The following is a 22,870-nucleotide window of genomic DNA, read 5'->3' as shown; positions in this document are numbered from 1 at the left end:
AACTGGTCTTTGTGAACAGGCTCCTTTTGCGCGCAAGACCGGCTGATTCTTAGATCCCCGCGGCGGTGGCCTGCGCGCCGTCGTCGTCTCAGCGCACGTTTTGTTCGCGCCGCTCGGGGCATTCGGGTCTACAAGGTTGAGAGTGTCCTGGGGGGCGAAGCGGGGCGGGGGTCCCCTCCGCGCGCTGCTGCGAGGGTTTCAGCCGCGACCGATAGATAGTGCATCACCAGGCTTAATCGCCCCAAGCCAGGAGCAAAATTTCCCGCAGCCTTCGCCCTGACTCATTTTCAATAGGGTTTCCGTGGTGTTAACTTTGCCCTGTTTCGAAGTGCTCTTAAGGGGCTGCTGTTAGAAAGGCTCCACTAGGAAAACGAAGGCTTAACTAGGAAAGCAAGTATTGAGGGTTAGGTCCACTGGCAGTAAATCCCCACAGCCCATCCTCACGTAGAGCTGGGATAGACTAGAGCATATCTGGACAGGAACTGGGCCTCTGGCCCGCACCCCCGGGAGCCCTACAGCTTTGACCAACGTTCTTGATTGCTTGGTGCCTTGCTTTCCTCTGGGCTGGAAAGCGGGGTGTGGCTGGACTGTGCTTGCAGGATTGTCGCGAAACAGCTCATCATCTGCAGTGCGTATATCCCTGATAATACCCTCACCTTTCCAGACAAACAGAGCATAGAGATGTCACAATAACCATTACAGGCGGTTTCCCAGAGTCTTGAAAGAACTCTAAGAGCAGACACAGACATCCAGTTGCATAGCAAACACCATGCACTGTGCCCGGTGAAGCGGGGTTCTATTCCTGCCCTGCCCTGAGGCTTAGTTATCCAGAGGCAAGGAGTGTGTGTGTGTGTGGGGGGGGGTGTCCGGAGCTTGGCAGGACTGTTAGATAGTGGGTACTTCCGGTGTGGTTTTATTATGAGAATTTTATCAGTCATGTTTATCACATGAAATTATATTGTGAAGCTTCTTGCTCAAAATGATCCCCTGGAACAATATGCATGGGCTCAGAGCTCATTCTTTCTGGGGACCAAGTTGTCACTGTGACTGGGGGTTGGGGGTGGGGCCCCGGGGACCCGAAGGGGAGAGAAAGGCAAATGAATGGTCCTCTTGTCCTGATTTGTGGATTTCACTTTTAGCCCCTGTGAATGTCAATTGTATGTGACTGGACCATAAGGCATCCAGACATTTGTTTCATGTTTCTGGGTGTATCTGTGAAGCTGTTTCTGGATGAGACTGACAGGGGAATCAGTAGATTGAATAAAGTAGATAACTCTCTCACCCCCTTCTCAACTGGTGGGTGGGTAATCAGTTGAAGACTGCAGGAACAAAACAAGCTGTACAAGTCAGAGTAACTCCCTGCTGCCTTACAGGCTGGGACATCAGTCTTCTGCCATCCCTGGATTTGAACAGAAGGGGCGGAGGGGGATCCTAGAGAGAAAATTAAAAAATAAAATTAAAAAAAAATAAAAGCCTGAGAGAACTCTGCAGCATTTTGGACTGAGCGGGGCTGTTAGTATTTTCTAGCACTCTGACTCACACTGTGATGACAGCTCATCGTGGGTTTTGAGCCTGCCAGCTTTTGTTTTGTGTTTTTGGTTATGTTGCAGGGGTGAGGGACTGAGGGAGGGTGGCCAGGACACCCTGCACAGTTCAGACTAGTCCTAGCACAGTGCTCAGGAGTGGCCCCTGGTGGTTGCCCAGGGAACAATACACTACAGGGTCTGAGGTATGTGTCTTTCCCTTGTACTGTTTCTCCTGCTGAACCTGCCAGATTTTGAACTAGAGCTTCACTGACTGCATTGATCTTCCTGGTTCTCAGGCCCTCAGGCCCAGACAGGAACCACACATGAGCTCTCAGCATTTCCAACTTGCCCCCATGAGGGCCGTCCTCTGAGATTCTTAATGCAGTCAGTGCCTTTGCATAGTGTGATACGTGGGATCATAGACCTGTAAGAGTCTGTATGGAACATTCTGGGCCATTTGCCAGGCCTGTGTCACGTCATTTAGCACATTCTTCCAGAGATGATCAGGGTGTCTTCTTATTGGCATTTTTGTTTCTTGACCTAAACAGACCTTATCCTGGGCCATGTAATTTTGTTCACATGGGTTTGGTATTCAGAAGTAATAAGAGACGTTCTCTCCGCTAAGGAAGCAGCAGTTTATGTGGAGAGCAGACAGAGAGCAGAGTTGAGAGGAGAGCTGGGGGGGAAGTGGTGCACAGACTCTGTCACATTAGATGCATGCATTGCCTCAGATGCCAAAGTGCATTTCAGTTTGGTTGGGTTGCACAAAATGGATCATATGCAGAAAATATTCCTCACTTTCCTCCTTCAGTTTTGCCTATTTAAGTTGAGCTCATCTGACATTCATTCATTCATTCATTCATTCGACAACTATTATTGATGCAGCTCAGCCTGTGTGTTTCCTGCCGGCGAGATGCTGGCAGTCCATGGTGTCAGGTCTGCAGCCCTTTGACGGGAAACACAGGCAGCGTGACATCACAGGGGCCATGAAAGCATCTATCAACAGCCTTAAAACAAAGCCCACAGGCATCAGACCAATTGTCTTCACCCTCTGACGTTCTGGCCGGTGGTTGTTAAGCAGTGGCATTTGCTACCTGAATGCCTGGTGCCAATGAAATGGAAAGTGTTATCAGGGACGCCTACTCAGATGGGATCTGCTTCCAGCACGGTGAGAGGCTCTGCAGGTCGGTCCCTTAGAACTGACTCCCTTAGAGTCTGATGTAGAAAAAACAGGATCTCAAAGACCAGCAGGATGGGACCTTTGCACTGGGTCAGTTCCAAGTAGATGGAAAAATGAAGATCATATTGAAAGAGCTCTATAACCAAGACTCTTTTTGCAGATCTGGCCTCAAGAACCCAGCAGGTTTCCCACAGGGAAGGAAAAACCAAGCACGGGGCATGCAAGCTGGGCCTGCATGCCGAGCAGAGGCTGCCGCATCTCAGGATATGCTTCTGATTTTTTTTGTTTTGTTTTTGTTTTTGTTTGGGTGGACACACCCAGCAGTGCTCAGGACTTACTCCTGGCTCTGTGCTCAGGAATCACTCCTGAAGGGCTCAAAGGACCATATGGGATGCCAGGGATCAAATCCAGCTGTGTGCAAGGCAAGTGCCCTATCCCAGTGCACTATCATTCCTGCCCATGTTCCTGGCTTAAGAGGGAACTTTGCAAGCTCCCTGCCTTTCTTTCTAAGCCTCGGCCATATTGTGTCTCTCTCCTCCCTCACTAACTGCCACCTCTTCCTCTTTCCTTCCTCCCTCTCTCTTTGCCCTCTCTTTTCTGCTGATACATCCCTCTTCCAGAGAGTGATTTTTTGGTTTCTAAAAGACAAAATTCACTTCTATGTGTGAGCCTTGGACTTGGAAAAGAATCATGACTTTCACTGGCCTCACATGCTGGGAGAAAACGCAGCTCAGATAGAGAAGGGACCACCAAGTAAAGGGTGCTAGGAGGACCTGCTCCGGATGGGAGATGCGTGCTGAAAGTAGGCCATAGACCAAACATGAAGGCTACTTAATACCTCTATTGCAAACCACAACACTCAAAAAGAGAGAGAGCAAAAGGGAATGGCTCTACCACAGAGGCAGGATGAGGTGGAGGGGACAGGGTGGGGTTGGTGGGAGGGATACTAGGATCATTGCTGGTAGAGAATGGGCATTGGTGGAGGGATGGGCACTTGACCATAGTATGACTGAAACACAAGTACAAAAGTTTGTGAGCCTGTAACTGTATCTCACGGTAATTCACTAATTAAAAAAAAAAAAAGAGTCGTGGCTTTTAGACAGGCTACACTTTCCACACTTGAGGGCACCTTTGCCTCCCCACATCCCTGGGAAGATGAAGCTAACAGCTTGGGATGATCCAAGCCGCCCCCCCATATCAGAAAACACACCTGAGATTTGCCCCCATGTCCATTGCACAGCCTAAGGCCTCCAATTTTCAAGTACCCTGAGTGTTGAGAGCTTCAAGGGAGAAGCTCAGAGACTGGGAACTTCAGGAACCTGTCAGTTAAAGTCCCCTCAATGAAATGACATGCCAGCAATCACATGCCTCAGCCTGCTGTTATTTAATCCTTTTAGCATTGGGGGTACAGGTCATGGGGGGAGGATGACAACCTTACAGTACCTGTATTGCAAACTACGATACCCAAAGGGGTGGGGGGGAGAGAGAGACAGAGAGAGAGAGAGAGAGAGAGAGAGAGAGAGAGAGAGAGAGAGAGCGCACCTGCCATAGAGGCAGGCTGAGGTGAGGTGGGGTGATGGGAGGGAAATTGGGGACACTGGTGCTAGGAAATGTGCACTGGTGGAGGGATGGATATTGAAACACTATGTGACTGAAACCTAATCATGAACAGCTTTGTAAGGGTCTATATCACGGAGATTCAGTTAAATAAAAATCCTGTAAGGAGGAATCCAAGGATTCAGAACGGGTTATTTAAAAATTTAAAAAAATATATTCAGGCCAGATGGATAGTACAACAGGTAGGGCATTTGCCTTGCACTTGGTCAATCCAGGTTCAATCTCTTGCATCCCTTATGGTCCACCGAGCACCACCAGGAATTATTACTGACTGCAGAACCAGGAGTAAGCGTTGAGCATTGCTAGGTGTGACCTAAAAAGACCGAAAAAAAAAAAAAAGGAAGGAAAAAGAAAATACTTACAAAACCAAGATGCACCATTTTCATCTGAAGAATGATTTCAGAGTGAATTCCAAGACACTGCAAACCTGGGTAGAGTCTTTCTCCCTCAATACCATCTCTCCTGAACCTGCAGTGCAGAATTGGGCTCTCACACAGTAAGATCTTTCCAGAAGCTTCCAGGCAGGGTAAAGAGCCAGATAGGTGCCATTGCATACAGCAAGTTCAGGTTCTCCATGAAGACCCCCACATACACGCTTTGCCTTTACCGTCTATTAGTTCATCCCTGCTGGTTCACGCCTACCTCCATGCCTCTGGCCCTGGGCCCTGGCCTTGCCCCTTCCTGGCTTGTCCTGTCCCAGTGCAGCTACAAGTCCTCTAAGTTGCTACTCTGCCCGCCCATGGGGTTCCTCTGGTCTCCAGCTTGCATCTCTGTGGCAACTTTATCCTCACCTAAACCTAAGGTCAGTGTCTTCAGGAATGTCTTTATCCTATTTGTCCATGTGTTTTCCAGCTTCCATAATATCCGATCCAGTTCCAGCTCAGTAAGTGCCTTTTTTTTTATATTTTTTTAAATTTTACTTTATGTTTTTGCTTTTTTGGGTCACAACCGGTGATGCACAGGGTTTACTCCTAACTCTGCACTCAGGAATTACTCCTGGTGGTGCTCGGGGGACCATATGGGATGCTGGGAATCGAACCCAGATTGGCCTCGTACAAGGCAAACGCACTACCCGCTGTGCTATCGATCCAGCCCCAGTAAGTGCTTCTTGACTGAAACAATAATTAGATCTTGTCTAGGACAGGGATCCCCAGTGTAGGGTGAGAGGTTTTTCCTTTGATGGAAGAGGTTTAAGATTAAAGCTTAAGATTGATTGCATAACTTCAAATGGGCAATTTCTTTCTTTTTTTTTTTTTAGTGAAGATAAGTTTTATTGAAAGAAACTTACTTAGAAAGATGGGAGAAGAGAAAGAGAGGAAATACATGTTCAAGAGAGATCATGGGCATCTCCAGAATGAAAAAAAGAAAGCAAACAAAGAATCATAGAGATAAGCAAACTAGATGTGTATTCAAGGGAGAACACGGGCTTGAAGAACATGCCTATATGCCACTTTTATTGCTATTTTATTGGGTAGCATGCAATTAATGAAGATTTTTTTTATTAAAACACCTTGATTCCCTAAAGGAGAGAGAGAGAGAGAGAGAGTAAAAAAGGAATGCGCCTGCCACAGAGGTGGGGGGGTAGGGAGGAGGGGGTATGGGAAGGGAGGGATACTGGGAACATTGGTGGTGGAGGGATGGGTACTTGATCATTGTGTGACTGAAACGTAAGCACGAAAGTTTGTAAGTCTGTAACTGTGCCTCACAGTGATTCATTAAAAAATTTAAAAAATGAAAGAAGTAAATAAAGTATGGGTACCCCCCAATAAAATAAAATAATTTTTTTAAAACGCTGTGATTTACAAAGTGATTGATAGTTTAGTATTAGACGTACAGTGTTCTAACACCAGTCCCGTTAGTAGTGTCAGCTTCCCTCCATCCGCGTTCCCAAGTTCCCTCCTGCCCCCACCCAGGCAGCCTGCCACCTTGACAGGCACATTTTGAAGTGTGGTTGTTGTCGTCTGGATCTCATGTTTTCAGTGTCGTTGGCTCGAAATGAGATTTGGCTATAGAGCCACACCACTCTTACATCGCGGATACCCTCAAGGCCCCTGCTCCCTGCTCCCTGTTACTTTCTTTCCTCATCTTCTTACACCACCCCCCCAGTGTCCTTCCTTCTCTGTGCTCCTCCCTATACTTTGGGGCCAAAGGTAATCTAGGTGTCCCAGCTTTCCGTCACCTCGTTATTCTGAATACCCCAGGTAAGTGAGATCATCTTGTGTTGGTCTTTCTTATCCTGGCTTCCCTCACTTAACGTCATCTCTTTTAGTCTTGTCCAGATTGCAGCAAATTGCACAAGTTTAATTGTTCCTTTTAATTGTTTCATCTGCAGAGTGTTTCATTTTTATATATTCATACCATATTTTCATAATTCATCCATGTGTTGTTAGACACCTAGGTTGAATGGGTTTTGAAACGCTTCAACAGAGTGGGTGCTTTCTCATGCATGTATGAGCGATTTCCTCTGCCTCCCGGGGTTAGGGCATCCTAGATATTTCTGAAAATCCAGAAGAGGATTTTCTCAAATGTATCACTTCTGCTCCTGATTAGTGATGAGTGCTTGTTTTCCACCCTGACCTGTTGGTTTAAGCAGAAAAACTCTATTAACCTGGAAATCTGGCTGACTTCTCAGAAAAGATAGGTTGCACAAGATCCGTCATCACAAACGGTTCAGCAGACACCAGTAGCCAGTCTGCAGAGCTACATGCTTCTTCCCAGCCAGACCCCCAGAGCAGGCAGTTGTCATGGCACGTTCTTGCTGGCCTCAGTTTTCACACACTTTGAGCTCTCCTTGCTCTACTGGTTCTGAGCTGGCTCCTTAGATCATTTCTGTCCCGCTTCTGTGAACTCGGAGAAGAGGGAAAACCCAGAGAAGAGCTGTGTAAGCATTATGATATTCACCTTAGAAGAAGGTCTCTTTTTCTGAGCTTCTGAACAGGAAGTGGTGCTGTCTAGAGAGTATTGCTATGGTCTGTGGCACACATTCCTTCCAAGCAGTGTTCTCCAAAGCCACATGTGGCTACCCTCGGATTTTGAGGTTTTCTTTGGGGGTGGAGGGAGTTCACCCAGCATTCCTCAGTCCCGGCTCTGCACTGAGTAATCACTCCTGTGGTGGTGCTGGGAGGACTATATGAGGTGCAGGGATCGAACCAGGATGAGCTTTAAGAAAGGCAAGCACCTTAGCCACTGTTCTATGTTCAGCCCCCACCCTTGGATTTGAAAGGCAACTATGCTCACCTCTGTACCACCAACGCCTCTTACCCTTGGATTTGGATTGGGAGTTTGTTTTTTAATTTCTGAGTTTTTCAAATAAGCTCATATGAAACTTCTTTTTCATTTCTACACTTGTGCTTCACCATTTTTTAATCCACAAAATGAGCTCAGTGTCAAAAATAATCTCAGGAAATGTTTCTAGTTTGAGACTTTCTACAATGTTTTGGTTCAGTCTCCTTTTGCTGTTCTTATTTCAGATTCTCTAATCACTCCAGTCTGTGTTTACTAAATAGAGAGTAAGCCTATGATTTCACAAGTAAATGGCAACCTTTACTGAAAAAAAAATATAGGTGCTGGTATGACAGGTTCCAAGGATAGACATTTTGGGGGGGTGGGGGGGAAGAGAAGGGGGGAGGGTGAAGGGTGGTGTTTTGGGTCACACCCACGTGTGCTTAGGGCTTACTCCTGGCTGAGTACAGACTCAGGAATTATTCCTGGCAGTGCTCAGAGGTCCATATGTGATACCAGGATTCAGAGCAGGATTGGCCTGAATTCTACAAGGCGAGTGCCTTGACTCTTGTACTTTCTCTCCAGTTCCAGATAGACACATTCAAGGCCAAGAACTTCAGAGTTACAGGGAAGTGTTGCATCTTCTGCCAGTATAGCTGCTGCAACCCGAGATGACCTTACTACAAAGCATATTTGTATGTTGGACTTCAGAACAATAATTCAAAAGCTCAAGCGCCACATTTTGTGATGTTATCATAGAAATGTCCAGACAGTGTTTTCTTTAACTCCGGAAAGAGTGATTTAGAAGGCTGAGTCTTGCCACATGTGTCCAACTGTATGCTAAAATCTCTTAGATGAAAAAAGTTTTCTAGAAACACAGATAGGATGAAGAATGAATGCCTGAAAGCTGTTCATTTCTTTGCTTACAGCTGTTTAGGATCTAGTTTACCCAGGAGAACAAAATTAATCAACACAATCAAATTTGCTGTTTCTGTAAACCAGACCATAATGTTTAATCTGCATCCTAGGATTTTAGTCTGGACTTCACTCTTAAATGGTGGGAAATTACTGAGGACTGAATCAAGTTTAATTAGAATTGGTGAGATATTACTCCTTCCAATTTTAGCAAATGGTCACTTGAGAAAATATTGCTGAAGTCTGTGATTTTATGGCCATAAGGGACTCATTCCTTCTGGATCCTTCTAAGACATTTTTGTAGGTTAGGCTGCAATCAAGAACACACCTTCTCTTGATTTCCTCTACCCACCCTCATCCTGACTCCTTAGATACATTCTTGCTTATCTTAGAAAAATGCTGTGTCCCTGGCCCAGTGACACATTTCTGTTCCTTTTTGGAAGGTACAAGGTGTAACCTGGAGAGGACGTGGACTATGGACACTGCTCTCCCACTGAGTAATAATTCTTTCTCGTAGAAGCCAAGCTTCCCTTTACCCTGCTCAGTGCCCAGGCCACAGAAGATGGGAAAAGTGATTCACCCTAAGAGATAGTCCTATTCATGCAAAGGGAGATGGTGCCTCCGACGCCAACTCAGGGTCAAGGGGCATGTTCTTTCACCATCTATCTTGGGTTCACCCTTGCCGCTGCAGTTTCTTACTGTTCCACGAGTCACATGGGAAACCTTATCAGGAGATTTCCAGATGGTTTCTATCTTTACCTTTCCACTCGAGGAGGGCATGGGAAGGAAGATGTAAGCAAAGATGTAGACTCTGTCGTACATGGAAAGGCAAGAATGAAGCCTCTGATGCAAACTCCTTACTTGTACCCAGAACTGAGACACATTCAACAACAGTTGGTACTTTCTGAGGAGTAGGCTGCATTCGAACACAACATCACCTACAACTGATTATGGGTGCCAGGAAAATAGTATCATCTGTCATGGCTTGCTCTTCAAGCCTATATTCTTCATTCCCCGTGCATCTTGCTTGCTTGTGTCTATGATGTATCATTGCTCACTTGCATTTTCCACTCTGGAGAAACCCATATTCGCTCTTGAACTCATAATTCCTCTTTCTTCTCCCTTCATATCATCCCTTTTTCTGTTTGCTTGTTTTGGGGCCACACCCGGCAATGCTTAGGACTTACTCCTGGCAGATGTGGGGGACCATTTGGGATGCTGGGGATGGAATCTGGATTAGCGATGTGCAAGGAAAGTGCCCTGTCTCCAACCCAAGCCCCTTCATATCTTTCTAAATAAGTTTCACTCAATAAAAAATATCTGCTTCAAAGAAAATTGTATCTTTTTCAAGCATGAGTTTCTGTGATTGGCCTGGAGGAGTCCGCCTTGCCTTGGCTGAATGACACTCTCATTGGGGTCTGTGCCCCTGTATGTGTGTGTGTGGGGAGGAACGAGGGGCACACAGAGCATGCTCACTAGAACCCTGCTTTTCTCTCCTTTCCAATAGGTTGTGGACACATTCGTGTCAAGATGAATGAACCCTTTGATTGTTACCACTGTAAAGAGTCTCTCCTTGGCAAGAAATACATCCTGTGTGAGGAGAACCCCTACTGCCTGACATGCTACGATACCCTCTTCGCCAGCACATGTGAGGAATGTGGCAAGCCCATTGGATGTGACTGCAAGGTACCCCGCCTGAACCCCTCAGCACCCTAAGATCACTGCTGTGGTACCTACCAATCCTTACCATCCGTTAACACTCTACCTCTTGAACCCTTCAAAAAGCCTTTCTGTTTGTTTTGTTTGTTGCGGGGGTAGGAAGGCACTCCCAGTAGTGTTCAGGGCTTATTCCTGACTCTTCACTCATGGATCAATCCTGGTGAGTCCCAGGGGACCATATGGGATGTTAGGGATGCAACCTGGGTCAGAGGCATTCAAGGCAAACTCCCTCCTCACCATTCTATCTCTCCAGCCCTTACACACACACACAAACACACACACACACACACACACACGAGCTTTTCTGAACCTCTTTTTCCAGATGACTTGTCCCCACCTGATTCCATTGAACTTGTGCAGTGATTTTCCAAATATTTTGGTTTAACATCTCCTTAAGAAAACATTTGTCTGGGGCTGGAGTGATAGCACAGCGGGTAGGGCGTTTGCCTTGCACGCGGCCGACCCGGGTTCAAATCCCAGCATCCCATATGGTCCCCTGAGCACTGCCAGGGGTGATTCCTGAGTGCATGAGCCAAGAGTGACCCCTTTTCATTGCTGGGTGTGACCAAAAAAAAAAAGCCAAAAAAAAAAAAAGCCTGTGTGTATACCCCACACTGTGCCCACTACTGAAAGTCCAGTTCTGTCCCTTGCCTTACAAACACTCCTGCCCATCTCACCTGCAGCTCTTTCTGCTTCCTTCCCGATAACCATTTCTTTGCTTTTGTTTTATTTCTTTTGTTTGGTTTCTCTGGAGACCACCTATGAGTGAAATCATACAATACTTGTTGCTCTGTGTCTGATTTCCCTATGCAATTCCTACCAGAGCTGCTTCTTTTGTTGAAAGTGGGAGCATTTCATCTTTTCCTCATTTCTCTTGGTGGTGGTAGTAGGAGATGAGGGGCGGGGAGCGTGTTGGAGCGTTCCCAAGCAGCATTCAGGGATCATCCCTGGGCTACCAAGGGAGTCAGCCTTTTGAGCTAATTTCCTAGCCCGGGATCCCATATCTGTTTATATCCTAGGGGTATTCTATTGTGTGTATGTAAATCAGATCGTCTTGATCCACTCATCTGTTCTTGGCACTTAGGGCTGTTCCCAGCGGCTCTTACAAGTAGCTCTGCCCTGAACTCAGAGTGCGCATCCCTCTGCATTCAGTTTTTTGTGGTCATTCGACATATATCCACACTGCCACTGTCATCCCATTGCTCATCAATTTGTTCGAGCGGGCACCAGTAACGTCTCTCATTGAGAGACTTATTGTTACTGTTTTGGCTTATCCAATACGCCACGGGTAGCTTGCCAGACTCTGCCACGCGGGCTCGATACTCTCAGCTTGCCGGGCTCTCTGAGAGGGGCGGAGGAATCGAACTCGGTCAGCCGCATGAAAGGCGAATACCCAACCACTGTGCTATGGCTCCAGCCCTGACATATATCCAGGGGTCAAAAACTGGACACTTGGAATTTCTATTTTTTGTGTAGGGTTTGAGGGTTTTGATTTGGTTGGTTGGTTGATTGGGTTGGGTTTCCTTTGTTTGTGTTGCTTTTGTCTTTTGAGAAATCACCAAGCTGCTTTGCATAATGGCTACACCTTTTCGAGGTCCCTCTCCCAGGCATCTAAGTATACCCCTTGTGTTCTACTCGAGTCCTGGTGTGCTTGTTCACCTCCACCCAGCTCCCCACATTGCAGCTTTCTCAAAAGCACCGCTCTCTCTCATCCTGTCCGTCCACCTCATGGGAAGCAGGTACTGCCTGGTAAATATTTGATGAGCGAATGTGTGCTTGAGTGAAACACAGCCAAGTCACAGATGTGCAAACCCACACAGTCACCCGACCCAGTGACACAGCTCTTTAGCTTAGAATTTGCATGGCTCTTTGCTGGAAGGGAGAGACTTGTGCCAAAACAATGAGCACTGGTTTTGCTGTGGAGGATACATCAGTTCCACGGAGCAGCCCCTGGTCATTGGTGGTCACAGGCTTTGAGGCATATTCAGAACTCTGGCCTGAATTTCTTCACATTTCCTCAGTCTGGCTTGGACTGACCCAAAGACACCAGGGATTGTCCATCTATACTTCGGAGATCTCTGGTATCTTCATCTGCACAACAGTACTTCTAACCTGCCTACCTAGTCCTTGCAGAAATTGGTTCAAAATGAGCCAGAGATAGTTTTTTTGTTTTGTTTTTTGGGACACCTGTCGATGCACAAGGGTTACTTCTGGCTTTGCACTCAGGAATTACTCCTGGTGGTGCTTGGGGGACCATATAGGATGCTGGGAATCGAACCTGGGTCGGCCGCGTGCAAGGCAAATGCCCTACCCACTGTGATATCACTCCAGCCCCAAAGATAGACTTAAGGTACTTGCCTTGCATACATCCAACCCAGGTTCAATACCACATGGTCCATTGAGCACTACCAGGAGGACCTAACCACCAGGGCACTGCCAGGCGTGACTCAAAAACACCAAACCAAAGAACAGGAATTGGTACAACAATTTTGCATGAAGCATGAAAGAAACTTCTTTAAAAGACAAGACACACTTCTCAGCACTGTGCCATCAAATATGGTATTTGCTCATGGTATGCATGGTTGCCCTCTACTAGATTAAGAAAATCTATTTGCTCATGGTATGCATGGTTGCCCTCTACTAGATTAACAAAAGTCTGTTTACAAGTTTTGTGCTTTTTCAGTAATGAATTAATGTTTTTTTATTATTTTATTTTTACTGTTTTTTTTTTTTGCTTTTTGGGTCACACCCAGCGATGCTCAGGGGTTACTCCTGGCTTTGCACTCAGGAATTACTCCTGGCGGTGCTTGGGGGACCATATGGGATGCCGGGGATCGAACCCGGGTCGGCCGCGTGCAAGGCAAACGCCCTACCCGCTGTGCTATCGCTCTGGCCCCCTTTTACTGTTTTTCTTTTTAATTTTTTTATTAGTGAATCACTGTGAGGTACAGTTACAAACTTATAAACTTTTGTGCTTGCATTTCAGTCACACAATGGTTGAGTGACATTTTCCACCACCAGTAATCCCAGCATCCCTCCCACCACCCCCATCCCGTCCCCTCCACTCTGCCCCACCTCTCTGGCAGGGCATTCCCTTTTGCTCTCTCTCTCTCATTTTTAAAAAGAGTGATTGATACCAAATGGGATCACTCCGGAATCTGTCCAGTAACTCCGTGGTACTCAGGGTAGATGTCCTTTCTTTTTTCCGTACGCATTGCTTTCATTCTTTTAGGGTTTTCACCCCTCTCCTTTTGTTTATGAATATCAACACATCAATACAGACCAGTTGTGCTGGGCCACAGTTAAGCACCCTTGATGCACATTGCTTATACTGTCCCTTGTTTCTCAGAAAGGCAGGAAGTAGCAAGCGGCCCCCTCAGCTTCTCTCGCTGGGTATTCGGTGGCCATTAAGGAGGGATTTCCATCTTATAGAGAATGAAGGCTTTGCCTGGAGCAGAGTTGAGGATGTACCATGGAGGCTACTGGAAACCAAGCTGCCACTTCATCGTGCCATAGTATATGCTACACAGTAGAGAGCTACAACACCTCCATAGTCCCACGTAAAGTAAAGTGCATAGGCAGGGCTGGAGAAACAGGACAGCGGTGACAATGATGGCACTTACCTTGGAGTTGAGCCCATTTGATCCCCAGTACTACATAAGCACTGCAAGGAGTATTTGTGAGCAGAGAAGCAGGGGTAACCCAGAGCACCACCAGGTATGGTGCCTAATCGACCAGCAGGTCAATCCATAAAATAAAAACAAGATAAAAATGTTCAGACACCTGGCTCCTCTGGGCAAAAACAAAACTTTCTTGCTAGCCTAGTAGTTGAATGTGCTCTTGTCTCCAGTTTGATCTGCGTTCATCTTGCTGTTCCTAACTGACTTTCTCAGCCTTGCCTCATTTTTTCTAGACTGTGGGCATGAACTCAGACACAAGCCATTGATTTCCACACCTACCTCCTCGGCTTGCTGGTGTGGCTATTTGGGTCGATTACCTGACCCCTCTGCACCGGCCTTCACATAAATAAAGTGGAGATAAAACTGAGGTACCCATTTGGTAAGGCCATTGTGAACCCACAGCCAATGGTTGTCTGTGTCATAAACTCCAACCCTCCTCTCTCCCCTTCCTTGTTCTTCCACACACTTTCATTACAGAAGCACCAGTGAACCTTTTAGGGTTCAAAAAATAAGTAATAGGGACAGGAAGGAAGGATTTTATGCATCAGGGGTGATTTTATGAATCAGCTTTGAAGGAGACCCTGTGATAGGTAGCTCATTGCCCTGAACTGCTGCCTGAGGGTGAGGCGTGGATGAGCATTTCTCCAATATGATTAAGTGGAAGGACCCTTGAAACTCCTTCTCCGTCAGCACATACTTTATGAGCAAATTAACAAGAATCCCCCAAATGATGCCAAAATCAACAAGGCTGCTGCAAAGTCAGGAGTTCACCGTCCTGAACTTTTCAACCCAGAGGCAGGGTTTACAGTACATGGCAGTGTGATGTTCAGCTTTGTGGGAAAGAAAGATGTTGACTTGAAACGAGGCTGGGCCATGTCGGGCTTTTGACTCTTTGGAAAGGCTTTCTTGAGTTTCAGAAATAATTAGGTCGTTGACTTTGCGGAGGGAAGCAGCTACAGAAAAAAAAAAAAAGTTTGTTATTTCAGGAAGTCAAGCCAAAGGCCAGGCAGGCGGGCTTTCTGCAGAGGGACTGAGCTGTCAGATCTAGTGCCATTCTCTTCTCTGAAAATAGCTCAGCCCCTGCGGCCTGCCCACTCCCTCAGAAGGACTCGTGTGTGGGTGGGTTGGTGAATGTGCACGCATGCCTCTGTGTGTGTCTGTGTGTGTGTGTGTGTGTGTGTGTGTGTGGTTTACAAAAGTCGGTAGGAATTCTGCTGTGTATGGACAAACTTCTCAGTGAGAGATGAGACTTGATGTTCTAGCTCCACAGTGAGATTACATGCATGTGCATTTCATGTCTATGCAGTCCCTTCTTTTTGTTCTTTATTTCTCTTAAGTCACGCTGGAGCGATAGCACAGCGGGTAGGGCATTTGCCTTGCACGCGGCCAACCCGGGTTCGACTCCTCCATCCCTCTGGGAGAGCCCAGCAAGCTACCGAGAGTATCCCGCCTGCACTGCAGAGCCTGGCAAGCTCCCCGTGGTGTATTCGATATGCCAAAAACAGTAACAACAAGTCTCACAATGGAGACGTTACTGGTGCCTGCTTGAGCAAATCGATGAACAGGACAACAGTGCTACAGTGCTATTTCTATTAAGTGACTCTGAGAAAATGCTGTCATCTCTCTCAACTCTGGAAGGGCTAGAGAGATAGTACAGAGCGACTTGCATGAGGCCAAGCCAGGTTCGATTCCCCAGCATCCCATATGGTGCCTCCTGCCCACCCCACCCCCCGGGAGTAACCACACTGCCATGTGCAGCTCCCAAAATAAAAACAGGAAAATTATTTCTGAAGGGAGTTGAGTAGAAGTGGACCCTCAGAATTAGAAACAAAGCTGTTTGGAGGGTGATAGAAGGACCTCTCAGTGCATGAGAAGCCAAAGGGTTGAAGGTATATCTTGGGCTGTGCACCTTGTCCAGCAGCTGGGACTTGAGCCTCCTCTCCTGGGCACACCTTCAGCCAGCTGTGTGATGTGGATCAGTGGCCTCCCACCATGGAACTTGGTGACTACAAGGAAGTGGGGCACCAATCTCCTCGACTGTTGGGGGATCTCATGAGTCCAGGTGCCACGGAGTGAAACTGCCACTAAATCCTTCTCTGTGCATCCTCACCTTTACTTCTGAGGACTCGAAGGAGCAGGTTGCTGAGAACGTGCTGATCTGACCCTCTCAGAGTGCCGAGCATGGGCAATGTTGAGAATCCATTTCCTCAGGGAAGTTTGGAGTGTTTGGGAAACCTAGCCCAGGGGGATGAGCACGCCAGGGGGGAGTCAGCCGCCCATCAGAGCCCATCAGCTTGGAGAGAATCGGGGGACATAAGCCGCTTCTTCCATGTCAGAACTCCACTCAGCACTCCCAAGACCAAAGTTGCACTGGGAATGTTTCTGAAATGGAAAAATAGAAAAGCAGAAAGGAAATGCTGGGCTTTATCAGACACTGCTTGTGGCATTTTACTGCGATTTATGGCATTTCTGTGAGCACAAGATTAGCCTCGGACTTTTTAAAGGGAGGTGTTCTTTATTTGGTCTTCTCCTTTGTTTTCTTTCATTCTCTGGAGAATTTGGACATGAATTATTAGTAGCTCCAGCGTTTGAAGGAAATCCTCAGGGCCCACATAGTGTGAGCCCTACAAAACAGGATTAAACTAGATGAGACCAGTTTGGTGCTGATAACCAAATTGAAACTGTGTGGAGCCGTGAAAACCAAGTTGAGAAAGGCCACTGATCACTAAGACTTTTATAAATCAGAGTAGGATCAAGAATGCCTATTGAGGCTCATAGATCTAACAAATTGTACTCCAGCCTCTTCACTCTGTGTGTGTGTGTGTGTGTGTGTGTTGTGTGTGTGCGCGCATGTGTGCACGCATGTGTTCTACTCTGTTTCTAAATTCAAGGAAATGTATACTTAAAAGCTTAACACTGGGACTGGAGAGAGTGCAATGGGTAAGGCGCTTCATACTCAGCTGACCCAGGTTTGGTCCCTGGCCCCCGGACATTTCTGGCAGGGCCTCAGAAAGCAGAGCTGGCAATATTGATTGCCTTTCTCTTGCTGTAAAGCCGAGTCTCATGTCCCATGTGTTGTGGGTTTCTTAAGAAGCTAATCCACGAGGAAGCCTTGACATGAATTTATTCCTGTAGACCAGACATCTAGAGAGATCCCGAGAAAGAGAATTCCAGGGACACTTGGGAGCACAATTGATTAGTTAAGAGTTTTTGTATATGATTCTGTGTGGACTGTTTACAGCGAGGAGAGAGAAACCTTCCCACTGCCGTTATCACTGCCTGTTGGAGAATGTTCATGAGTAAATCTAATTTCAGCAAGTGATGCTTTGAAGCAACCATTTTCAACAGGAACTCTGATCTCAATCATAATTAATGCTAACACAATACAGCAGTGGTGACAGAAGCAGGTCATATATCCCGGGTATAGATGCTTTCATTTAAAATTTAGGATAAAATGATTGGGGGACAGAGGTGTTGGGGACCTCAAAAGTGCTGCTCAGGCAGTCCGGGAACCACTTCCAACAATACTTGGCCAGTTGGCCCAGTGGCTGACTTGAGCCTGAGGCTGTGGTACTTCCCAGGCCCTGTGATGCCAGGACCATGTCCTGCCACATGGAGCCAGGGGTCAACACAGGTGGAGCACAAGCTGGCCTGTGCCCTGTCGGCCACACTGTCTCCAAGCCCCTGGAATGTGTTCTTCACATGTTCCAGCTGCCTCATTCATTCAGTCTTCACAGTCATGAATGGTGGCTGCTCTCTCTCCTCTTTGTAACCTGAGCGGCTGCAGAGCTGGTTCACAGCCACACAGCTGATCCAGCAGCAGGGTATTGCATGTGAGCAGTAGGATGAAAGGCATCTGGTGTTTCCAGTGTGTGTTCCTGCATCCCAGAGGGCATTGCTGGCTTCAGCAAAGGTGCACAGGGCCAGCCCAGGCCGTCCAGCACAGTCATGCAGATGTCATTGGCCCCGAAAATCAGGTGCCTTTTGGGACTATAATAGACCCATCCTCAGACCATTTTATCTTATGTAATTGACTGGACAAAGCTTTCAATTTACAGGAACTTGAGTTGGGCCCTCCTTTCCTACTGTATGATATTGGCAAGTTGTCTAACTTTTCTTTTTTTTTTTTTAATTTTTGTTATTGAATCACCGTGAGAATAGTTACAAAGCTTTCAGGCTTAAGTCTCAATCATACAATGATCAAACACCCATCCCTTCACCAGTGCACATGTTCCACCACCAAGAACCCCAGTATACCCCCCCATCCGACCCCCCATTTTTCTGAGCCTCAGTAGTAACATTTACACTTCAAAACAACCCAGTGCCTTGAAGCAACATGGGAATGGTTCCTTTCTCCGCTCTGCGGGAATAAGAAAATCAATACAGGTTGCAACCCACAACTCAAGGCAGTTTTGCTTTATTGCATTGTCAGAATAACTGATAAAGCACAGGCTCCCTCAGATTTCTGAAAACACTCTAGGCCAGGAATGGGGACACAGACGCGGCCCGTGTGCCGAGTCTGGATTCACCTAGGATGAAGGCGCACAGGCATTCTGGAAACAGCAGCGGCCCGGGGCTGAGTCTATCCCGCCCTTCACCTGCTTTCCTTGTGAACGTCAGAGTTATAGCTCTCCTCCCGGCGTCCTCAGGACATGGAGGGCCAGGGAGGTGCCCCGGCATCCTCGCTACTCAGCTGTTCCCCAGCTGTGTCCAGATGACTCAGCATTTGCATGTTCTGAATCCCCAACTCAAACCCTGCGTCACTTGAGCATGCTGCTTCGAGGATCTGGGAAGACAAGCTCCCACCCTGTGGTATTTCAGCAGAGAACAGTTTGTGCTGCGCAGGTTCTGCGTTTCCCACGTCTCAGGGATGCATGAGAGAGTCCAAGAAGGGAGCCCAGCGGGGCCTCGCGCACCCCATCACTTGGCACCGCTCCAGCAGCCACTTGGCAGAACTGTCTCGGGAAGGATGTGGCTGATAGTTCAGACTGCCTCAGTGTGGACGGCAACCCAGGAGAGGGCCCTGCAGACTTGTTCATCAAGGGATTGTGGCTCCAGGACTCAGCAGGGAACGTGAAGGCAGGGGCAGATAGCAAGGCCCTTGCCCTGCCCGTGGCCCACCCGAGGGGGATCCTCACCACCACAGAGGAAAGGGCCCTGGTGGGAAAGATCTCCGAGTGCAGAGCCAGGAGCTCAGCCCCAAGCATAGATAGATGCAGCCCCCAAACCAAAACCAAACCAAACCAGAATCCCCGCTAAGACCTATTTGGAAAATCGACTGCATTCACGGTGAAGCCGCAGTTTCAGAACGTGTGTGCCCTTGAGAATGGACCACGATGTGTTTCCTTTATTTTCTCTTGGCGAGGGTGGTGGCGTGTCCACGCTGCTTCCTCTCTGACTTAGCCCCTTTCTCCCTTTTATTATGTAAACACCATGACTGTCCTGCCCAGCAGACCCCCCTTCTACCCAGCACCTCTGCACCCCCCCACCCCATCTGTCTGTCACATGCAAGGTACACACCTGCCGTCCTGCTCCATCACTTCAGGACTCTCCTGAGATGACTCTAGAGTACCCCTCACCTCCAGCCCCTGCTCCGCCTTCTGCTGCGGGCCTGGCTGAGTCTCGGGCCCCATCCAGCTCCACCCGGCATCTCTCCCACTACTCCTGCCCCGCTGTACATCTCTCTGGGACCCCTGCACCCCTGCCATCGCTGGGCTTGGATGGTCAGGTCCTCACCCTTCCTGCTGCTCCCTGCGGACTGGGGAACTCCCCATGGCTCCGTGGACCTTCTCACCTGGGGCGTCTCTCCAGCAGGGAGCTGGCAGGCCCCGGGCCCCTTGGCTGAGAGTTCATGCTTATTCTCACCTGGAGCCTCTTCATTCTGTTTCTGTCTCTCTCTAACACACACACACACACACACACACACACACACACACACACACACATACACACACACACTCAGACTCACACAAACATCTCAGATCGTTAAGTGTTGCTGCCATTGCAGCAGAGGGAAAGCAGGGGAATCTTATACCTCGCAGTTGCTGGTGAGCCCAGTGCACAAAATACCATCACAGGCTCCGTCACTGCCCCATTGCCCCTTCGATGCCCCCTTCTCACCCTGTTCCCTTGCTCCTGCAGGATCTGTCCTACAAGGACCGACACTGGCATGACACCTGTTTCTTCTGTGCCCTGTGTAAGAACTCACTGGTGGACAAGCCCTTCGCTTCCAAGGAGGAGCAGCTGCTCTGCATCGAATGCTACTCCCACGAGTACTCGTCCAAGTGCCACCTTTGCGCAAAGACCATCATGCCAGGTCAGAAGCGCCACCCTCCCCCTTCACCTGCACAACCTGTCCCCCAGCCATGGCTCAAGACAAGGCGTGGTGCCCTCCTGGGGAGATGGTGAGGGCATCTCCCACCTCACGGAGTTTGCATCTTGACCCATGGACACGTCATTGTGACAGCCTGTGTTTGGCCACAGTGGTTGCTAAGAAGACCACCAAGTGCCCTATCTGTGTCCACTGTTCAGTGAGAGGAGATTGGGGCTGGAGTGAGTAGGGAGCTTCCCTTGCATGTGGCTGAACAGGGTCAATCCCCAGTACCCCATATGGTTCTGCTGAGCCCCAGCAGGAGTTATCCCTGAGACAGAGCCGGGGGAAAGCCCTGAGCACCATCAGGCCCCACACCAAGAGGGTAAAAACCTAACTAGGTCTTGCTAGATGCTTGTGGCTCTTCAGAGCAACAATGCAGAGAGGCCTGAGTTCCTCGCTAGGTGCTGTAAATGCCCACTCGTCCTCTGCCCTACCTGAGCCCGTCTCCAGACCTCGGCCCTGGGGCTCCAGCTTGTCGGCTGCTGCATGCGGAGGCCATTCGTTGAGGTTTTGGGGAGATGCAGGTGTATATTGTGCGGTTTCAGGCAGCAGAGTGTGCAGGCACACCTGTCACGGACACTCACGGAGTCCTGGGGTCCTGGTCCTGGCTTCTGTCTGAGGGATTGTCCCCAGGGGATATTGTGAGAGGCAGCGCTTTGCTGCCACCAGCTGGCAGCTGTGCGTCCTTGCACAGGCTTCCCGAGCTTCTGGGCTGCCTCTCTGCACCTCCCCACCCAGACGCCCTCCTCCCACCAGCCATCGTCCCCACCCGCTCCTCCCCCAGAGGCACAGTGACCTCCCTAAGAACTGGGCCGAAAAGACTGAGCGAGAAAGTGCGAGGGCAGTGGGGGAGGGAGGCGGGGAGGGCGATGAAGTCCTTGGAGGCAGGAAAAGATCCGAGCAACTCCTAGACTAGGACCTGAAATTCGGGCGTTTAAGGCAACTTCCCTTGTTTCGTCGGTCAAACTCTGTGATTTTGAGGGTCACTCTGTGAACCCCCTTCCCTGTGCTCTACCCTACCACCTACTCAAGCATTCGATACAGTGCACCTTTACTTGACTTACTTGGAGGTAGGAACACCCATCTCCCCCGAGCCAAAACGAGTCTAAAGTTCTCGTTAAAAATCTAGCTCCCAAAAAAACTTTACTCAAGTGAAAACTTGACTAAAGCAGCTACACCAATTCCACAAGCAGACGATCCACACATGTGCTGTGTACATACAACTAACTCACCATGTCCCTTTGGGCAGGGGTGGAGATGGATCGGGCCACACCGGGCGGTGCTCAGGATTTACTCCTGGCTCTGCACTCAAAGATCACACCTGGTGGGCTCCGCGCACCCTGTGGGGTGCCCAAGATCCAACCAGGGTCAGCTGCTTGCAAGGCCGGTGCCTCCACTCTTGTACTACCTCTCCAGCCCTTACCATACTCTTACACTAAAACTAAACAAGCCGAAACATCAGGGAGAAGGTGAGAGAAAAATAGGCTTGGCTACCAGTCTGTGTTTCTGGGTTCCTTACCCCTATACCCTCTTTACCAAGCAATCTGCATGTGGCACCTCACTGCTCAAACCCATGCAGTTCCAGGAGACACTGCAGTGGGGTGGGCTGGGGCCCTAATGTCTGCTCTCAAAGGACAGGAAGCTGAAAAACTGGCTCCAAAGCGAATTCCCCTGAAATAATCCTGTGACCTCCTCTCCCCCCTCCCCCACACCCCACCCCTGGACACCACCACCCTGCACATCTTGGCCACATGAGACAGGATGTCTCCTCTCTGTCCCCGAGGCTGTTGGACTTGGCCTTTGACCACAGCCTTGCAATGGGCTTACATTTGCTCTGAGCTAAAATGGGTGTGCAGAGACCATGGCTGCTGCTGTGGGCCTAGGACCCCTTTGTCCCTGGTTCCAATTCGAATCTTGTTCCCATCTCCACCCTTCTGTAGCCAGCCCCATCCTTTAAGTGAGAGCAGCTCCTTTAGAGTAGGCATGTTGGCTGTGCAGCCCAGATGGTCTTCATCACAGCCACGACCCCCCACTACCACTCCGTCACTTCTTGAGCTGAAGCGACCACGGACCACATAGAGGATGGGAGTGCCATGTATTCATACTTGCTTGTGCAGAAGACAACAAGGGACTAGCTGCGGGCTGGACCCAGTGTGTTAGGAGCAGTTTCCTACCTTTTCATCCATTATGCTTCTTCCCCCAAATCCTTAGTTTTAGCTTCACACAGAAGGTGCTCACAGACCTGTCTTGGAAAACTGGCTGTGAATTAGTGAATACTAATACTCTGGATACTAATAATATCAGGCTGAAGCCTGATAGCACAGTGGTAGGGCATTTGCCTTGCACACAGCCAACCCGGGTTCGATTCCTCCGCCCCTCTCAGAGAGTCCAGCAAGCTACCGAGAGTATCTCACCCGCACAGCAGAGCCTGGCAAGCTACCCGTGGCGTATTCCATATGGAGAATGATGCAGAATAACGTCTCACAATGGAAACATTACTGGTGCCTGCTCGAGCAAATCGATGAGCGACAGGATGACAGTGGCAGTGACAGTGACTAATAATGTGAATACTAATACCGTGAAGTGGCTAGTCTGGTCTCCAAAAGAAAGGATGCGAGGGGCATGCAGACTGTCAGAC

General features: G+C 48.6%; 1 protein-coding gene across 3 annotated transcripts in view; it reads left to right on the top strand.

Moving 5' to 3' along the window:
- Positions 1 to 22,870, top strand: part of FHL2 (four and a half LIM domains 2) — a 28,756-nt gene that overhangs the window by 1,004 nt on the left and 4,882 nt on the right. For all 3 annotated transcript variants that reach the window (XM_055122348.1, XM_055122349.1, XM_055122347.1), the window contains exons 2-3: positions 9,968 to 10,146; positions 20,001 to 20,175. In XM_055122348.1, coding sequence (XP_054978323.1) covers positions 9,991 to 10,146; positions 20,001 to 20,175 — 331 coding nt within the window. In that variant the 5' untranslated portion in view covers positions 9,968 to 9,990. The remainder of the gene's footprint in view (positions 1 to 9,967; positions 10,147 to 20,000; positions 20,176 to 22,870) is intronic.

Source organism: Sorex araneus, chromosome X (assembly GCF_027595985.1).
Source record: "Sorex araneus isolate mSorAra2 chromosome X, mSorAra2.pri, whole genome shotgun sequence".
Classification (NCBI taxonomy): domain Eukaryota; kingdom Metazoa; phylum Chordata; class Mammalia; order Eulipotyphla; family Soricidae; genus Sorex; species Sorex araneus.
The sequence above is the reverse complement of the archived record's forward strand: the minus strand, read 5'-3'. Positions and strand labels throughout refer to the sequence as shown.